The sequence below is a fragment of the Bombina bombina genome, chromosome 3, assembly GCF_027579735.1.
Source record: "Bombina bombina isolate aBomBom1 chromosome 3, aBomBom1.pri, whole genome shotgun sequence".
Lineage (NCBI taxonomy): Eukaryota > Metazoa > Chordata > Amphibia > Anura > Bombinatoridae > Bombina > Bombina bombina.
The window spans coordinates 999,380,830-999,397,493 of record NC_069501.1 but is presented as its reverse complement, the minus strand read 5'-3'; the positions used below and the strand labels follow the sequence as shown (position 1 = coordinate 999,397,493).

Below are 16,664 nucleotides of genomic sequence, written 5' to 3'. Positions count from 1 at the left end.
GAATGTAATTCTATAGTACATTCTAAATATGTTTAAATTCTTGTATGATATTTGTAACAATGTATACAAAATATACATTTTGAATGACCCCTTTAAGGACCCAAACATATTGTATTTTGATTTAACATTGACAAAATAAACTAAAGGGGAAATTACATTCTATATAGATATTTGATGTCTAACCCAAGAGGTAAGATTGTAATAAATACATAATATTACTAAGTATAGTTAAATGACTCCACTAGAAAATTACATAGATTAACCTGGCATCCAATAACTAATTTTTTAAAAATATCAAGTTAAATGACCTACCATTTATAAATGTAATAATTGTAAAATATTTTCTAATAATGTTTTGAGATACCTAAGGAAGATACATGATCTTATACAATTCTTTTTACATTCAACAACACTGTCACTTTCATGTAATTGAACCACTTCACCTTATTAAATGTTAAAACAATCATAATATTAATACATATCCTAAATATTTTTAATATATACTTTTTCAATATAAAAGCATTGAAGAATCTGACTCCCCAATTAATGTTAAAAGATATATTTTAATATTCTCTGAAGATTTTTATTTTCTACTATTAATGCATTATTTTCTCTTATGCATGTGCTTGTCAAATAGCCAACTACCAGTCATGGGAGTCCAAGTTTTATTTATTTACAGATTATATTGATATATATTAGAATCTGTTAAAAATAAACATATATTTAATTGAAAATAATTAAATATTCCAGGAAGTCATCAGATGCCAATCTGAAATGACAAATAATAAAAATGGAACAAAGTTAATACACACGTTGTAAAATATTCATAAAATACATTTAAAATCATATGGTGTCTATGCTCTAACTTTGATCAACATTTTTTAAAGATAATCATTACATTGATTTTAAATTAATGAAATACATACACCATTATATTGTTGATTAAAAATTATATTTAAATATCAAAAATTAAAATTATACATAATAATGTATATCACATGTAAACAATATATGTATGCTGAACATAAATGTAATATTTCATGTCCATTCAAATACCTCTATATCAACTATAATATGTATTCCTTTTTCTGATTGTGATCCCTAAATATCTCATTAAGAACTAAATATGACTAATGTATGTAAGCTACTAATATTCTACAGTCTTCACTAGCATGCATTGGTACACCAACCTGGACAATGCATGGTCTTTGAAAGTCAATTCAGGGGTAAACAGTTGATCTTCAATAGGTGTCTTATTCATCAGTTCATTAAATAGAGGACTGGGAAATACCATCTAAAAAAGTACAATCATCTAAGTGTCTGATTGTGATCCCTAAATATCTAATTAAGAACTAAATATGACTAATGTATGTAAGCTACTAATATTCTACAGTCTTCACTAGCATGCATTGGTACACCAACCTGGACAATGCATGGTCTTTGAAAGTCAATTCAGGGGTAAACAGTTGATCTTCAATAGGTGTCTTATTCATCAGTTCATTAAATAGAGGACTGGGAAATACCATCTAAAAAAGTACAATCATCTAAGTGTCTGATTGTGATCCCTAAATATCTAATTAAGAACTAAATATGACTAATGTATGTAAGCTACTAATATTCTACAGTCTTCACTAGCATGCATTGGTACACCAACCTGGACAATGCATGGTCTTTGAAAGTCAATTCAGGGGTAAACAGTTGATCTTCAATAGGTGTCTTATTCATCAGTTCATTAAATAGAGGACTGGGAAATACCATCTAAAAAAGTACAATCATCTAAGTGTCTGATTGTGATCCCTAAATATCTAATTAAGAACTAAATATGACTAATGTATGTAAGCTACTAATATTCTACAGTCTTCACTAGCATGCATTGGTACACCAACCTGGACAATGCATGGTCTTTGAAAGTCAATTCAGGGGTAAACAGTTGATCTTCAATAGGTGTATTATTCATCAGTTCATTAAATAGAGGACTGGGAAATACCATCTACAAAATAGAAAATCATCTAAGTGTCTCCAATAGGATGTCTCCACAGCCTTATTCTATCAAATAGTTTGCACTTACCATGTGAACATGTATTTGTATGGTTTTCAAGGTCAGCAGAATTGAAATATAATGCCAGACATGATCCCATTGGTATACTTCAATTTCAATCTTGGCTTTTTCCCCACTGTCAGTCTTGGAAATCTTCACTGTCAGGCTTCAAATTGTTCCCTTTCAGTCTTTAGATTAAGTCATCTCCCTAATGTAAGAAATTATATATAAAGATTTCATACAAGTGTGTGAATCAGTTCTGTACCCCTCTCCCACCCCCCATTTCATAATAAATATCTATCACTAGCTTACTAAGCCTGTGTATGAACCTGTGTTATTTTCTATCAAGTGTGAAGATGAGTCATATTGAGCAGAACAAACCTCTGTGTGACATTGAACCATAGTCATTCTAGAGTATCCCTTTCTGATTATGTACATTTTAAGTAATGTGTAAACAAAGTTATATTTTTTAAAATGTATGCCATATGATGTATTTGTGTACAAATCATGCCAGCAACAGTCCATACATTTCTACTTACCATCTGATGTCCTCTTTAAAAACCAGGTGGCAAAGACTCGCTATAGGACCCAATGCCCAGAGCATCACCTATATTATGAGAAATAAAGATTATTCTAACATTTGATCAATACTAACATGTTTGCACAATTCTCTACTTGTCATTTCCCTAGAGTTCACATCTATTGAAAATACTCCAGTGTAACTTCTATTATTTACCGTCTAAAGTGGCGGTTGATGACGTCTGCTCTGACATCAAGTCCCTCGTCCTGGAATTCCCCCTCTAGAACAGGATCATCCTCCTCATCTCTGAGGAGGTCTCTGTCCACCGGGACGGCCTGCAGCATCCCAGCCCGCTGTGCAATATTATGCAGGACGCTACAGGCTACAACGATCTTAGCCACCTTCTTTGGGTTGTACTGGAGTGCTCCTCCAGAACGGTCCAGGCACCTGAATCTCATCTTCAGGAGCCCGAACATCCTTTCAACCACCGCCCTGGTTCTCTTATGAGCCCTATTGTAGCGCTCCTCAGACACATCAGTTGGGCTACGCAAGGGGGTAATGAGCCAAGGCCGGCTCATGTACCCAGAATCACCTATAAATTTAGAACAGAACATAATTCAAACAGAATACTTAAACTAGTATATTGTTGTATAAATATATTTTTTAAAAACCATAATCCATATTAAAAGTTGTCAGAAAGATAAAAAAAAAAAAAAAAATTTATATATAAATCTGTATCTTGCCATTTCATCTAAGACATGCTACATATGCGTATTTCTCCTAAACCAAACCTTGTGTAAAATGCTAACTACATGGTTACATTGCATTCTCTATCTGAACACTTAAGGTAAGACATGCTACATATCTGCATTTCAATAAAACTAGACATTAGCGGAAAAAGACAATGACAGGGTTAAATTGCATGAGATAATATCTTGCCATTTCATCTAAGACATGCTACATATGCGTATTTCTCCAAAACCAAACCTTGTGTAAAATGCTAACTACATGGTTACATTGCATTCTCTATCTGAACACTTAAGGTAAGACATGCTACATATCTGCATTTCAATAAAACTAGACATTAGCAGAAAAAGACAATGACAGGGTTAAATTGCATGAGATAATATCTTGCCTTTTCATCTAAGACATGCTACATATGCGTATTTCTCCTAAACCAAACCTTGTGTAAAATGCTAACTACATGGTTACATTGCATTCTCTATCTGAACACTTAAGGTAAGACATGCTACATATCTGCATTTCAATAAAACTAGACATTAGCGGAAAAAGACAATGACAGGGTTAAATTGCATGAGATAATATCTTGCCATTTCATCTAAGACATGCTACATATGCGTATTTCGACTAAACCAAACCTTGTGTAAAATGCTAACTACATGGTTACATTGCATTCTCTATATGAACACTTAAGGTAAGACATGCTACATATCTGCTTTTCAATAAAACTAGACATTAGCGTCGGTAAATAACAAATGGTTAAATTTAATCCTATAGCTGAACATGACGCTAACAGTTAAAAAATACAGGGGCAATTGTCAAAATAATTAACCATGTTGAGCACAAATACTCACCAACGAGATAACCAGGGGGCATTTGTCTTTCCTCAAACTGTCTCCACAGGGACGACAGAGAGAGGATGCGGGCATCATGACAAGCCCCTCCAAAATTCGCATACACATGCATAATCCTCATCCGTGCGTCACAAACATACTGCACGTTGAGGCTATGAAAATGTTTGCGATTTCTGAAGGGCAAGTCATCAATTGGAGCACGCAGCGCAATGTGGGTACAATCAATGGCTCCCAAGACATTGGGCAATTGAGCAATATCAAAGAATTCCCGCTTCAGGCGCCTCCAATCACCATCATTCTGTGGGAATCCTATGTATTGCTTACTGATACGTACCATGGCGTTCAGAAAGTTATCAAACACCCCAGAGAATGTACCTTGAGCCAAGCCATGCATGTACAGTTCTCCGGATTGAAAACTCCCGGAGGCCAGGACGTATAGACAGCTTAGCATCTTACTCATGGGGGGAACAGCAGTCCTTATTTGTATACGTGGCTCCAAATGAGGTTTAAGAAGCTCGTAAAGGCCAATGAGCTGTTCGCGATCGAGCCGATACTTATCAAAAACCTCAAAGTCACTCATGTTTTCCAAGGTGGGTCTCACCCTGTAGACACGAGGACCTCGAACCAGACGACCCCTTCGTCTCAGTCTGAGCCGCCGAGGCTGCCTGATTCGACCAACAGCTAGTTCGCCAATAGCACCACCAGCAGCGTCTACCATGTCATCGTCATCCATCTTTCAAAACAGCGTAACAAGGTATGCACTTGATCTGATGTGGATCACAAGTGATGCATTGGCCATGTTGTTTGGGGGATTTATAGTACAATTAGTCCAATGGTAGTGAGTTTGTAATGATTGCTAATTGTATTCACTTGTTTGTATGTGAGCGGCGCGAATGCTTTCACAGTGGGCGTTTATTTGTTGTTTGCTGAAATGTTAGTTTCAAACAATGATTCTCAATGTGAAAGTGTCCAATATCACACATACAGTGCATGTTTGTAATGTTTGATCATATGCGTAATCAATATTTCTTAAACGCGATCTTATAGTAACAAGCACACGTCCAGGCTAACATGAATGAAAGTGCATAGTTGTGTATAATGTGCATCGAATGTGATCGATCAATGTTGATGCAATATTGTTTGTAAACGATAAAGTAACATCTGCCATCTGTAGTATTGTATATATAAGTGATTTCCGAGCTGTCAATATTGTATGCGTCCCATTAAAATGGCACTAATACTGAATAACTTCCGGCTGCCATCTGTAGTATTGTATATATAAGTGATTGCCGAGCTGTCAATATTGTATGCGTCCCTTTCAAATCGCAATAATAATTCCGAACTTCCCGTCTGCCATCTGTAGTATTGAATATATAAGTGATTGCCGAGCTGTCAATATTGTATGCGTCCCTTTCAAATCGCACTAATACTGAATAACTTCCGGCTGTCATCTGTAGTATTGTGTATATAAGTGATTGCCGAGCTGTAAATATTGTATGCGTCCCATTCAAATGGCACTAATACTGAATAACTTCCGGCTGTCATCTGTAGTATTGTATATATAAGTGATTGCCGAGCTGTCAATATTGTATGCGTCCCTTTAAAATCGCAATAATAATTCCGAACTTCCCGTCTGCCATCTGTAGTATTGTATATATAAGTGATTGCCGAGCTGTCAATATTGTATGCGTCCCATTCAAATGGCACTAATACTGAATAACTTCCGGATGTCATCTGTAGTATTGTATATATAAGTGATTTTATATCTGACAATATTGTATGCGTCCCATAAAAATTGCACGAATACTGAATAACTTCCGGCTGCCATCTGTAGTATTATATATATAATTGATTTGCGATCTGACAATATTTCTTAATTGTCCCATTGAAATCTCCATAATAATGCTGTTCAAAAGTGTGGTTTACGTATATGTTGTATTGTAGTATTGAGTGTTAAAGTTCCTAAAGGGGCGGTACAGTGGTGAATCTGTGATGTGTATGGTTGAATCTTGTAATGACGTCATGATATTATTAACCTGCCTATGTAGTTGTGAAATCCTCATTGTGTTGTTGTATTGTGCTACATTGTTATTGTGTGCTGAATAAAATATAAATGTGTGCTTTGTGGTTGCGTGATGGGTGATGCGTGTTATGTACATGTAGTACGTATATATTGTGATTGTGTCCCACATATGCTGACTTCTATATAGCGGTCTGGCATTGTTGTTCCTTCCCATAAAGTGACATCTGTAATCTGGTGTAATGATGTTCGTGTTGTACGTAATTCCTAATGGTTTCTGGTGATGGAATCATGATGTTAAAAGTACAGTAAAATCCATATGTTGTGTTTTGTGATTCCTAGAGAGAATGTAATGTGTTTTTCCCCCATCATTTGAATGCACATGTATGAGTGAATGTTAAACGTAATGTATGTGCATCCATGAGTGATTATGTGTTAAGCCTATGTAGATATGCAGTTGCTGCAAGCATATGAGTTGAATAACTGAAATGCAATAATAAAGGTAAATGAGAGATGTTTCCCATTGTGTAGTGTTTGTGAATCCAGAAATGTGTATTGAATTTTATTTTAATTGTAAATGTAATTTTATTGAAATAATAATGTGTTACTAGTGATGGGGATTTGTAGTTGATGTAATCTAAAAGTGTTAAAAATATTTATGGTGTGGTGAATATTTAATATTAAAAAACATAAGTCCACCATAGGGAAATAGTCATTTCTTGATCTATTTATCATCGCTAGGTCTAACGCATGAAATCATGTATTTTCTAGCGCTGGTATTTGGAGTTTTTCAGTCTACGCTATTTGCGTGCGTTAGGGAAATGAGGGTTTCGCGTGCACGAGCACGTCTTCCCAATAGAAGTCAATGGAGGCTCCAAAGATTTATATTTTTTTTTTCTAAGACTGGTTTTCCTCGTAAAGTGAGTGACGTCATGATCTTGTGTGAAAAAGTCGCTAAATCGTGTTCTTTTTGTAATAAATAAATATTTTGTGTATGTCATGTGGTGTATATTGTTTGTATGCATCGATGAGTGTATGTTTGTGATAATGTTATTAGTTAGATGTAGGTATATGAGGGTCTTTTCCCGTGTGTCTATGTAAGTCAATGGGAAAATGGATTTGTGTGGATTTTTTTCAAACACCCGAGATCTCGCAACTTTAATCCTTTGTATTTTAAGGAAAAAAAAAAAAATAAGAAAAATAAAGATAGTGTTGTGTTTGTATGAGTGTAAGTGTACTTTGTGTAATATTTGTTTTGTGATTCGTGGATGTTTTTTTTTGCGGTATATGTTTACTACTGGGTCTGAGGTGGCGGTAGAAAGGTGAGCGTTAGGTGTATTTTGAGTGGCGGTAAATAAACTCTAAATACCGGAGTGCGTAAGAAACCCGCGTTAGGAGCCTCTAACGCTGGTTTTTACGGATAACGCCGAACTCTAAATCTAGGCCTTAGCTTTTATTTCACAGGTAAGTATGTATTTAGTTTTAAATAGGAATTATTTAGTTAATAATTGTAAATTTAATTTATATCTAATTTAATTATGTTAACGTTAGGGGGGTTAGGTTTAGGGGTAAATATTGTTTAATTTAGCTTGTTGCGATGTGGGGGGCTGGCAGTTTAGGGGTTAATAGGTTTATTTAGTTAATAAGTGTAAATTTAATTTAGCTATATTTGTATTATGTTAAAGTTAGGGGGTGTTAGGGTTAGGGTTACGTTAGGGTTAGGTTTAGGGGTTAATATAGTTTAATTTAGCTTGTTGTGATGTGGGGGGCTGGCAGTTTAGGGGTTAATAAATGTAGTATAGTGGTGGCGATATCGGGAGCAGCAGATTAGGGGTTAATCATTTTATTTAGGTAGCGGCGATATCGGGAGCGGCAGATTAGGGGTTACTAACTGTAGGCAGGTGTCAGTGATGTCAGGGGCAGCAGCTTAGGGGTGTTTAGACGTAGGGTTTATGTAAGGGTGTTAGGTTTGAACGGTATTTCAATTTCCCCATAGACATCAATGGGGCTGCATTACGGAACTTTTGTTTCCACGACCGCAGGTGCACGAGCACATCTCAGCAGCGCTCTGATTGTGTGCGGTATGGCATATCGCACGCAAAAGGCGTATGTTTGAGAACTTGTAATAGCAGCGCTATAGAAAATTAAATAACGTAACTTTTGTTGCGTTTGTTAATTTCTCTATAGCGCTCAAAACTCGTAATCTAGCTAAATGTGATTTCACTTCTGTAGTAAGTATGATTTCTGACTGCTAGACTACTAACATTAAAAAAAATTAAAGTATCAAATGCTATTGTTATATTCACTGTATATGATTCTCATTCACACAGTGTGCTGCCATCATGTGGATTCTTCTGGTAGTGCTTCTGTCTCTGATCCTGTTGTACAGATGGTACAGACAAAGTCAGATACTAGAGAATCTCTCAGATAAATATGTGCTGATCACAGGATGTGACTCTGGCTTTGGGAACTTAGCAGCAAAACAGCTGGATCGCCGTGGTCTGAGGGTGCTGGCTGCTTGTCTGACTGAGAAAGGTGCTGAGGAGCTGAAGAAGGAGACATCCAGCAGACTGCAGACTGTGATCCTGGATGTTACTGACAGTGAGAGTGTTAAGTCTGCTACACAGTGGGTCACCCGTATACTTAATGGCAAAGGTAAATACGAAAACAGAAAAATGAAAAGTTACATCTTTCAATTGCAAGAACATAAACCACAGATGGACTATAAATTATATTTATCAATAGCAGAAATATTTATACATAACCAAAACATATGACATATATTACATTATTTTTGAGAATATTAGTAAAAACAATAGCCATGCAGTAAAAGTTAAAACATACTTGAATAAATGCAATTAAGCAATTGCAAAATACATGTAACATTTATTAATGCAGATGACAACACATGTTCATCATCTGCAGTATGTCTAAAATGAAAACGAACAGATGTCCTCATTTTTGGGGAACTGTTCTGCCAATCATGGCGACCCCCTTTCTCTTCAGCCGGTCACAGGCCCCTGGTGTGTGTGATGTCAAATGAAATTAGATACTACCAATAGGCAGAGGCACTTCATCAATGTTACTGATTAGGGTAGAAGACAACCTTCCAGAACCTACTTCTTGGCCCCTACCCTCTAAGAACACTGAACCCCTCGTTTGAAAGAGGGGTATCTGCCAATTTAAATTAGGGTTTTTTTTGTACATATATGATCACTGGTTATCTCTGTGAAATAATGTGAAAAATATGTTAATTATCTGGAAACAAAAACAGAGCACCTACAGTTTTCGCTGAGGGGGGAGAGAGTTCTAATGGATCCCCTATCTCACCCTCATTTGACCTAGAGGGACCCTGGTTTAAACTGGGAAATTATCCCCTTACAAATATCATGTGTCCCCCTATGATGTAGGTGATCACCTGCCTCACTGTAAAACAGGTCATATTTTGCATGCAATGGCATGTGACTGTTATATGACCCTTGTCTCACCCTCTGAATTAATCAGATGGGAATGGGACCCCTTATCTGAAACAGGGAATTCCCTTCTTATAAATGTGGAGTAACTTTAATTTCCCAGTGAAAGCCATTATGGTCATCGCCCACTCTAATTAGGCCCCATGGAAGTGTTTACTAAGGGAGACTATCACCCCGTATAAGCAACACTGAGGGCATTAGACATACATTTGGAAAAAGGAGACCCCCCTGCCATTAGTAGGTAATGGTGTACTTATTGTATTTACTAAATACAGCACTCAGCAAACACAATATCCCAATGTGAAAGGGGTTACTTTTGTTCAAATCAGGATTGCCATGTTCCTCTAGGTGGCAAATAATTGCCATTGGAATTGTAATCAACTGTCTTATTAGTGACCTTTAGGGTGCACTAAGCCCTTACAAATACTCTAGCCACCCATCTAAGCATTACAATGAACCCTTCTTTCAAATGAGGTGTTTCACTCTCAGGTGACTATCAGGTGTGGATTATAAAGCAACCCCACAATACATAGATGCTGAAATCCTTATATAAAAGAAGCTATATTCCTATTTTAAAAGAGTGGTCCTGTGTATTTACAGCTTTCAAGGTTATTGTCATACCATCAGTATCCCCTTGGGACCAGCAATTCTTTGCTGATCCTGAGCAGTACTTTAACTATGTGGTTAAACCTTTTGTATGGGGTGGTTAACCACATGGTATTGCAAGATTTTTACTAGGTACGCTACTTAAAATTACACACACAAAAATCTATTTTTTTATTCGGTAATGTAGCTTTATGCCATTATTGGGTATTTGGGTGATGTCCAAATACAATTAGTCCAAATAGCTAAAAAACAACAACAGCTTAACACAAGTATAAAACGGCTTAGCTATGAAGGGGATAAAAAAGTTACTCAATAATTATATTGAATGAACACTTGATATGGTTTAGTGAAAAACTATTTCAATTTGCAGTAAACTGAGTGCAGTAGATCCGCTAAGATAGTAACAACCTCTACAGTTGCTCTAATTCATTTTATTCTTTCTAGCTTTTAGTAAAGCTCACACATTTATCCATTTCAGGTGAATGGGCTTTCTAAAATAACATTGCAATTGGTGAGATTGGAGACTCTGTTCTAGTCTTTCAAATGTCAAAGTAAAAGAGTTATTTGCAAGCAATTTAATACACTCTAGCTGCAGGTGAGGATAACTAGGAACAAAACACAGTTACAGTACACTGTCCTTTTAAATATGATTTATAATATGATACAGGGACTACAGAGCTTTGGCAGCCCATACTATACTTCTATGTAAAACAGTAGTGTGTTCTTAAATACTTGGGGAAAACCACTGAATTGAACTAATTAAGATTTTTCTCTTATAGGTCTTTGGGGATTGGTGAACAATGCAGGAATTTTAATTCCCATGGCTCCTAATGAGTGGCTACAAAAGGAAGACTTTAGCAAGATACTCAATGTCAATTTGCTGGGAATGGTTGATGTTACCCTCAGTCTTCTTCCACTCATCAGGAAGGCTAGAGGGCGTATTGTCAATGTGTCTAGCATCGCAGGCAGGGTGTCACTATGTGGTGGTGGCTACTCTATCTCTAAATTTGGAGTAGAGGCTTTTTCTGACAGCATCAGGTAAGAAATCAGCATTATTTTCCTATATATGCACAAGACTAACATTGAGGTAATTTCTACAAAAAATCTTAGAAAAATCTTATAGACTTTAATAGAAAAAGCATTCATAAGCTTTTCAACAAGAATAGAATAAATATTTGTATTATTTTTCAGCAGCAATGGTGAATTAATTCTTTACAGATCTAAGTATGTTGAAAATGTATTTAAACAATTATCACTTAAAAATATACATATCCGCTTCCTAACTCTAAAACATCAATGCCAAGTAGCCTAAAAATGAATCTGCCATTGTGCACCAACAACACGATTAATAATCAAGTAATTCTGAGTCCAACAAATAGCAGCTTTATATCTGAAAAGCATTTTGCAATGAATATTGAAGCTTTGCTTTATTCAATGAGTATATTTTTATATTTTTTTTTTATTTTCAGTGACTGCCAGATGAAAAGTACAATTGCTAGCATTTCACAACTTTGTACCTCATACCAATGTATATGGTATGAATGTGCATTGTTGTTCAAACAAAGAGAGTGTGGAAGACCACTTATTCTGATAATTTAATTAAAGGGACAGTAAAGTAAAAATGAAACATTCAAGATTCAGACAGAGAATGCAATTTTAAGCAACTTTCTAATTTACTTTTATTATCAAATTTGTTCTCTTGGTATTTTTTGTTGAAGAGTAAAGCTAGGTAAGGCTCATATGAGCATAGAAGTGTGCACATCTTTAGCATTCTATGGCAACAGTATTTGTAACTATGTGTAACATTGCTATAAATATTGCACTTTGATCCCATGAACCAATGGGAATACAAAGAAGACTAAGGTCAGCCAAATAACAGATCCAGCATCACGATCCGCCATCATAGGACATGGCCATTTATGTAGGCCGCAAGCCAACATACAACAACCAGATCCACACCTATATACTGGGGAAAGCCAATCCTGTGAACGGAGCGTATCAGCGCCACACAGTCAGAAGAATTCCTACACGGAGGCTGCAAAATAAAAGACCGTTCATCCTGCTGCCGGAAATGAACACGCATCACAGTAGAGACCGTCCACAGCTGCCAGGCCCAAAATACCACTTCTCAGAGACCGGTGAGTGTCCAGATTCACAAGAGAGGACTTATAACAGCAAAGATAAGCTATTGAAGACTTGCAGGATAACGTTACTAACAAAAAGAGGCCTAGGATACTTCATAGTTCACACAGTTTCTATACACTAAACGTAGGTCATAACATACGCACATAGATCCAGAAGGGAGCTACATTGAAGCCCTATACCAGCAATTAGCCTGACAACTAACTGCATTAAAATACCAATAGAGAAGCCCTAATACAGTGCATCCTCCTAATAAGGGATATTACTACAATAAGAGGAGAAAAAATCTACACTATTTCTGCAAATAAATCTATCTAATCTGCAGTGTGACATATAACAACAGTAGGCAAGGGGGGAAGGGAAAATAAATAAATACCTTAATACCCCAAAGTTCACAAAATATGGCACAGAAAAAGTCTAGCTTACCCGACAAAGAGACTAAGACTAGAAACATGAGCAATTACCTCAAAGGAATAGAACCACAAGTAACAGAAGAAAACTGTACGCAGCAAGCTCCTAAGCTAGTTGAGCCTATGCAGGCACCCTTGTTTACTGCTGTTCCACCACAATATATTACAAAAGAGGACTTAAAAACCCTCTCATCAAAAGATGACATTAAAGAAATCATGTCAGAAATGAAGAACTGCAGCAATGTCACAGATCTGTCACAAAGAGTCACCAATATAGAACATTCTCAAGGCACAATGTAAGAAAAATTGAAGAAATCCTCTTTCCAAGCACAATATAATGCAAATATAGTTCAAAGTCTATTAGTCTGAATAGAGGATCTGAACAACCGCAATAGGCGGAATAACTTACGCATACGGGGTATCCCAGAAACGATAAATCCTACTGCTCTGCAGGGATATCTACAAGACCTATTCAGGATGATTAAGGGTTCACCAATGTCACCTAAAGTTACCATTGAAAGAGCCCATAGGGCCCTACGCCCGAAACCATCAGCAAAAGCACCTCCAAAGGAACATCATCCTTAGATTACTCAATTATAAGGATAAAGAGGAAATTCTTTGGCACAGCAGAAATAATCATCCCATCCAACATGCAGGCATCACACTACAAGATCTCAGCCCAGCGACTCTTCAAAAACGCAGAGAATTGAGATTTCTCACCACCACTTTGCAGGACTACAAGATTCCATATCGCTGGGGGTTCCCCACATGTATTGTCGCTTCCAAAGGTGATAAAACAGCACTCTTTAGGTCATTGGAAGACGCTGGATATTACACCTACTCCAGACTACCTGCCTCCTCCTAAGCAGAAACTCACCAGCAAACCTGAGATGACCAATTTGCTCACCAATCTTGTTCCATACAAGACAATGATACAAAGATGTAACCTATCACCTCCTGTTTTCTGGGAGGTCTGGACACTCAGTCCCACTCAGGTCTGTAACCTCTTTCTTACCACACTTGCCTATAGACATTGACATTTGAAAATGCAGCCACCTGAACAGGTAGGCATCAAAAAACTCCCAACCTCCCCTATCCCCAGTATAACCCCCATCCCCTTGGTTCACCCATTGAAATGTTATCGTTTATATATTCAGTATTTACCTTTAACAAAGTTGTAAGTTGTATTATTGTTTAGTCTTGCATTAATATATGCTACTACAACTACAGGCACATACCCTTTAGATTAACCTTAAAAGATAAAACTGTTGTTATAAAAGATTTGTTTACATTACTGTTGTACTACTAGTAAGGTTTGTTACTAATCATACCCTGGTACACACACACGGGGAAAAGAAATGCTAACTATAAATATTATTGAATTCCCTGCTATTGAACAACGTCTCTAATCTCCCACTCCTGTAACTCCTACTTTTTCTTAACCTCTTCCTAACTCCATCTTCTCCCCCCTCCTCCCCTCCCCTTTTTTTTTCCTCCCATACACCACCGCACAACGGTGTCTCCACAAACTAAGCCAAAAGTACACCCACTTTAACTTATCACGATCAACGCAAAAGGCTTAAAGGGACAGTCAACACCAGAATTGTTGTTGTTATAAAAGATAGATAATCCTTTAATTACCAATTCACCAGTTTTGCATAACCAACACAGTTATAATTATACACGTTTTACCTCTGTAATTACCTTGTATCTAAGCCTCAGCTGACTGTCCCCTTATTTCAGTTCTTTTGAAAGACTTGCATTTTGCCAATCAGAGCTGACTCCATGGTAAATTCACGTCCATGAGCTCAATGTTATCTATATGAAACACATGAACTAATGCCCTCTAGTGGTGAAAAATGATCAAAATGCAAAAGGTCTAAGAAATTAGCATATGAACCTCCTAGGTTTAGTTTTCAACTAAGAATACCAAGAGAACAAAGCAAAATTGGTGATAAAAGTAAATTGGAAAGTTGTTTAAAATTACATGCCCTATTTGAATCATGAAAGTTTTTTTGGACTTGACTGTCCCTTTAAACAATATAGGTAAAAGATCCATAGTATCTCGAAAGCTACAAAAATGACAGGGTGATATAATCTTTCTGCAAGAATCGCACTTTGCAAAACATAAAGAACCTAAATGGCACAATCATAGATACTCCACAGCATTTTTCTCATCAGGACCAAGCAACAAAACAGAGTAGGTATACTTTTACACCACAAAATCCCCTTCCAGCTCCAAAAAAATTGAAAGAGATAACGAAGGTAGATACCTCATAATAGTGGGGTCAATATATGGCAGACCCATAACGCTTGCCAATGTTTATGCTACTAATGCAGTCCAACACACCTTTTTTAGAACTCTCTCAGACAAGCTACTTGAATTAACTAAAGGAGTACTGTTCCTAGGAGGTGATTTTAATGCACCTCTACACCCAAGACTAGATACCTCCAATGGAATCTCCAGTGTTTTGCATCACATACTAAAACAAATAAATACAACACTCAAAAACCATCTGCTGCACGACATCTGGCGCACCATGCACCCAACAGACGCTGACTTTACCTATTACTCTAGCCCACACAAGAAGTACTCCCGCATCGATTACTTCTTCACAGACTCCCAAGAAATTGCATTTGTTACACGTAGTGATATCTCACCCATCACATGGTCCGACCAAGCACCGGTCACATGCGAGATGATGTGGCTTGATACTCCAGCCACCCCCTTTGTGTGGCAACTAGATGACATGCTTCTGGATAATCCAGTAGTTAGAGAAGACTTGACCTCCATGACCTCACTGATTTTTTTTAAATAAACATGACAGATGACCTAACTTTACCTACCATATGGGAAGCACACAAAAGTGTTATTAGGGGCCACTTTATTAAACATAAAGCCAAAATTCTAAAACAGAACAGGGAAAAATACAACTCCTTTCTTCAAAATATACTGACTTTGGAGGAACAACAGAAACAAAACACCTTGGATGCTAACCTAGAATCTGCTCTAAACCAGGACAGATTAGACTTTAAACAACTACTACAAGACGATAACCAACGTAAAGCTTTAATGTTAAAACAAAAATATTATGAAGGAGGAGACAAAGCTGGGAAACTATTAGCCCGAGCACTCTGCCGCACGCAATTTAAATCACACGTATTTGCCATGAAAGACAGGGAAGGCAAAACTCATAATGACAGCTCCAAAATAGCAGAGACTTTTCGTTCCTACTAGAGTAAATTATACAATCTTAAATCTTCTCTACCTACCCCACCCCCTGAGAAGGCCTCTGTTCATCATATGGCACAGGAGTATCTAACTAATACACAACTACCAACATTGGAACAAGATACAATAGATTTTCTCGAATCTCCCCTAACACTCAAAGAAATACAAACCGCTTTAAAAGACCTTCCCAACGGGAAAAGCCCAGGCCCAGATGGGCTTGGAGCTAAATACTATAAAACATTCTTGCCCATTCTATTGCCTCACCTACAAAATTTATTTAATGAGATACCTGACATAGAAACACTACCATTAACTATGCTGACTGCATACATTACTGTGATACCAAAACCAGGCAAACCGACAGATAGACTAGAAAGTTACAGACCAATTCTGTTATTTAATACTGACGTAAAAAAATCTTGGCAAAAGCCCTAACTAACAGACAGCTAGATTACGAGTTATGAGCGCTATATGGAAATTAAAGAACGCAACAAAAGTTGCGTTATTTAACTCCCTATAGCGCAGCCATTGCAATATGGTTGTGTTGAGCTCCATACCGCACAAAATACAAGGGCTGTTGTGATGTGCTCGTGCACGCTTCCTCCATACACACCAATGGGGAGAGCAG

The 16,664-nt window shown here is 36.9% G+C and overlaps 1 protein-coding gene across 2 annotated transcripts in view; it reads left to right on the top strand.

Annotated features, from left to right (window-relative positions):
• LOC128654295 (retinol dehydrogenase 16) overlaps positions 1-16,664 on the top strand; it is a 75,190-nt gene that overhangs the window by 45,429 nt on the left and 13,097 nt on the right. For both annotated transcript variants that reach the window (XM_053708151.1, XM_053708152.1), the window contains exons 2-3: positions 8,504-8,828; positions 11,032-11,290. In XM_053708151.1, the coding sequence (XP_053564126.1) occupies positions 8,516-8,828; positions 11,032-11,290 (572 nt within the window). In that variant the 5' untranslated portion in view covers positions 8,504-8,515. The remainder of the gene's footprint in view (positions 1-8,503; positions 8,829-11,031; positions 11,291-16,664) is intronic.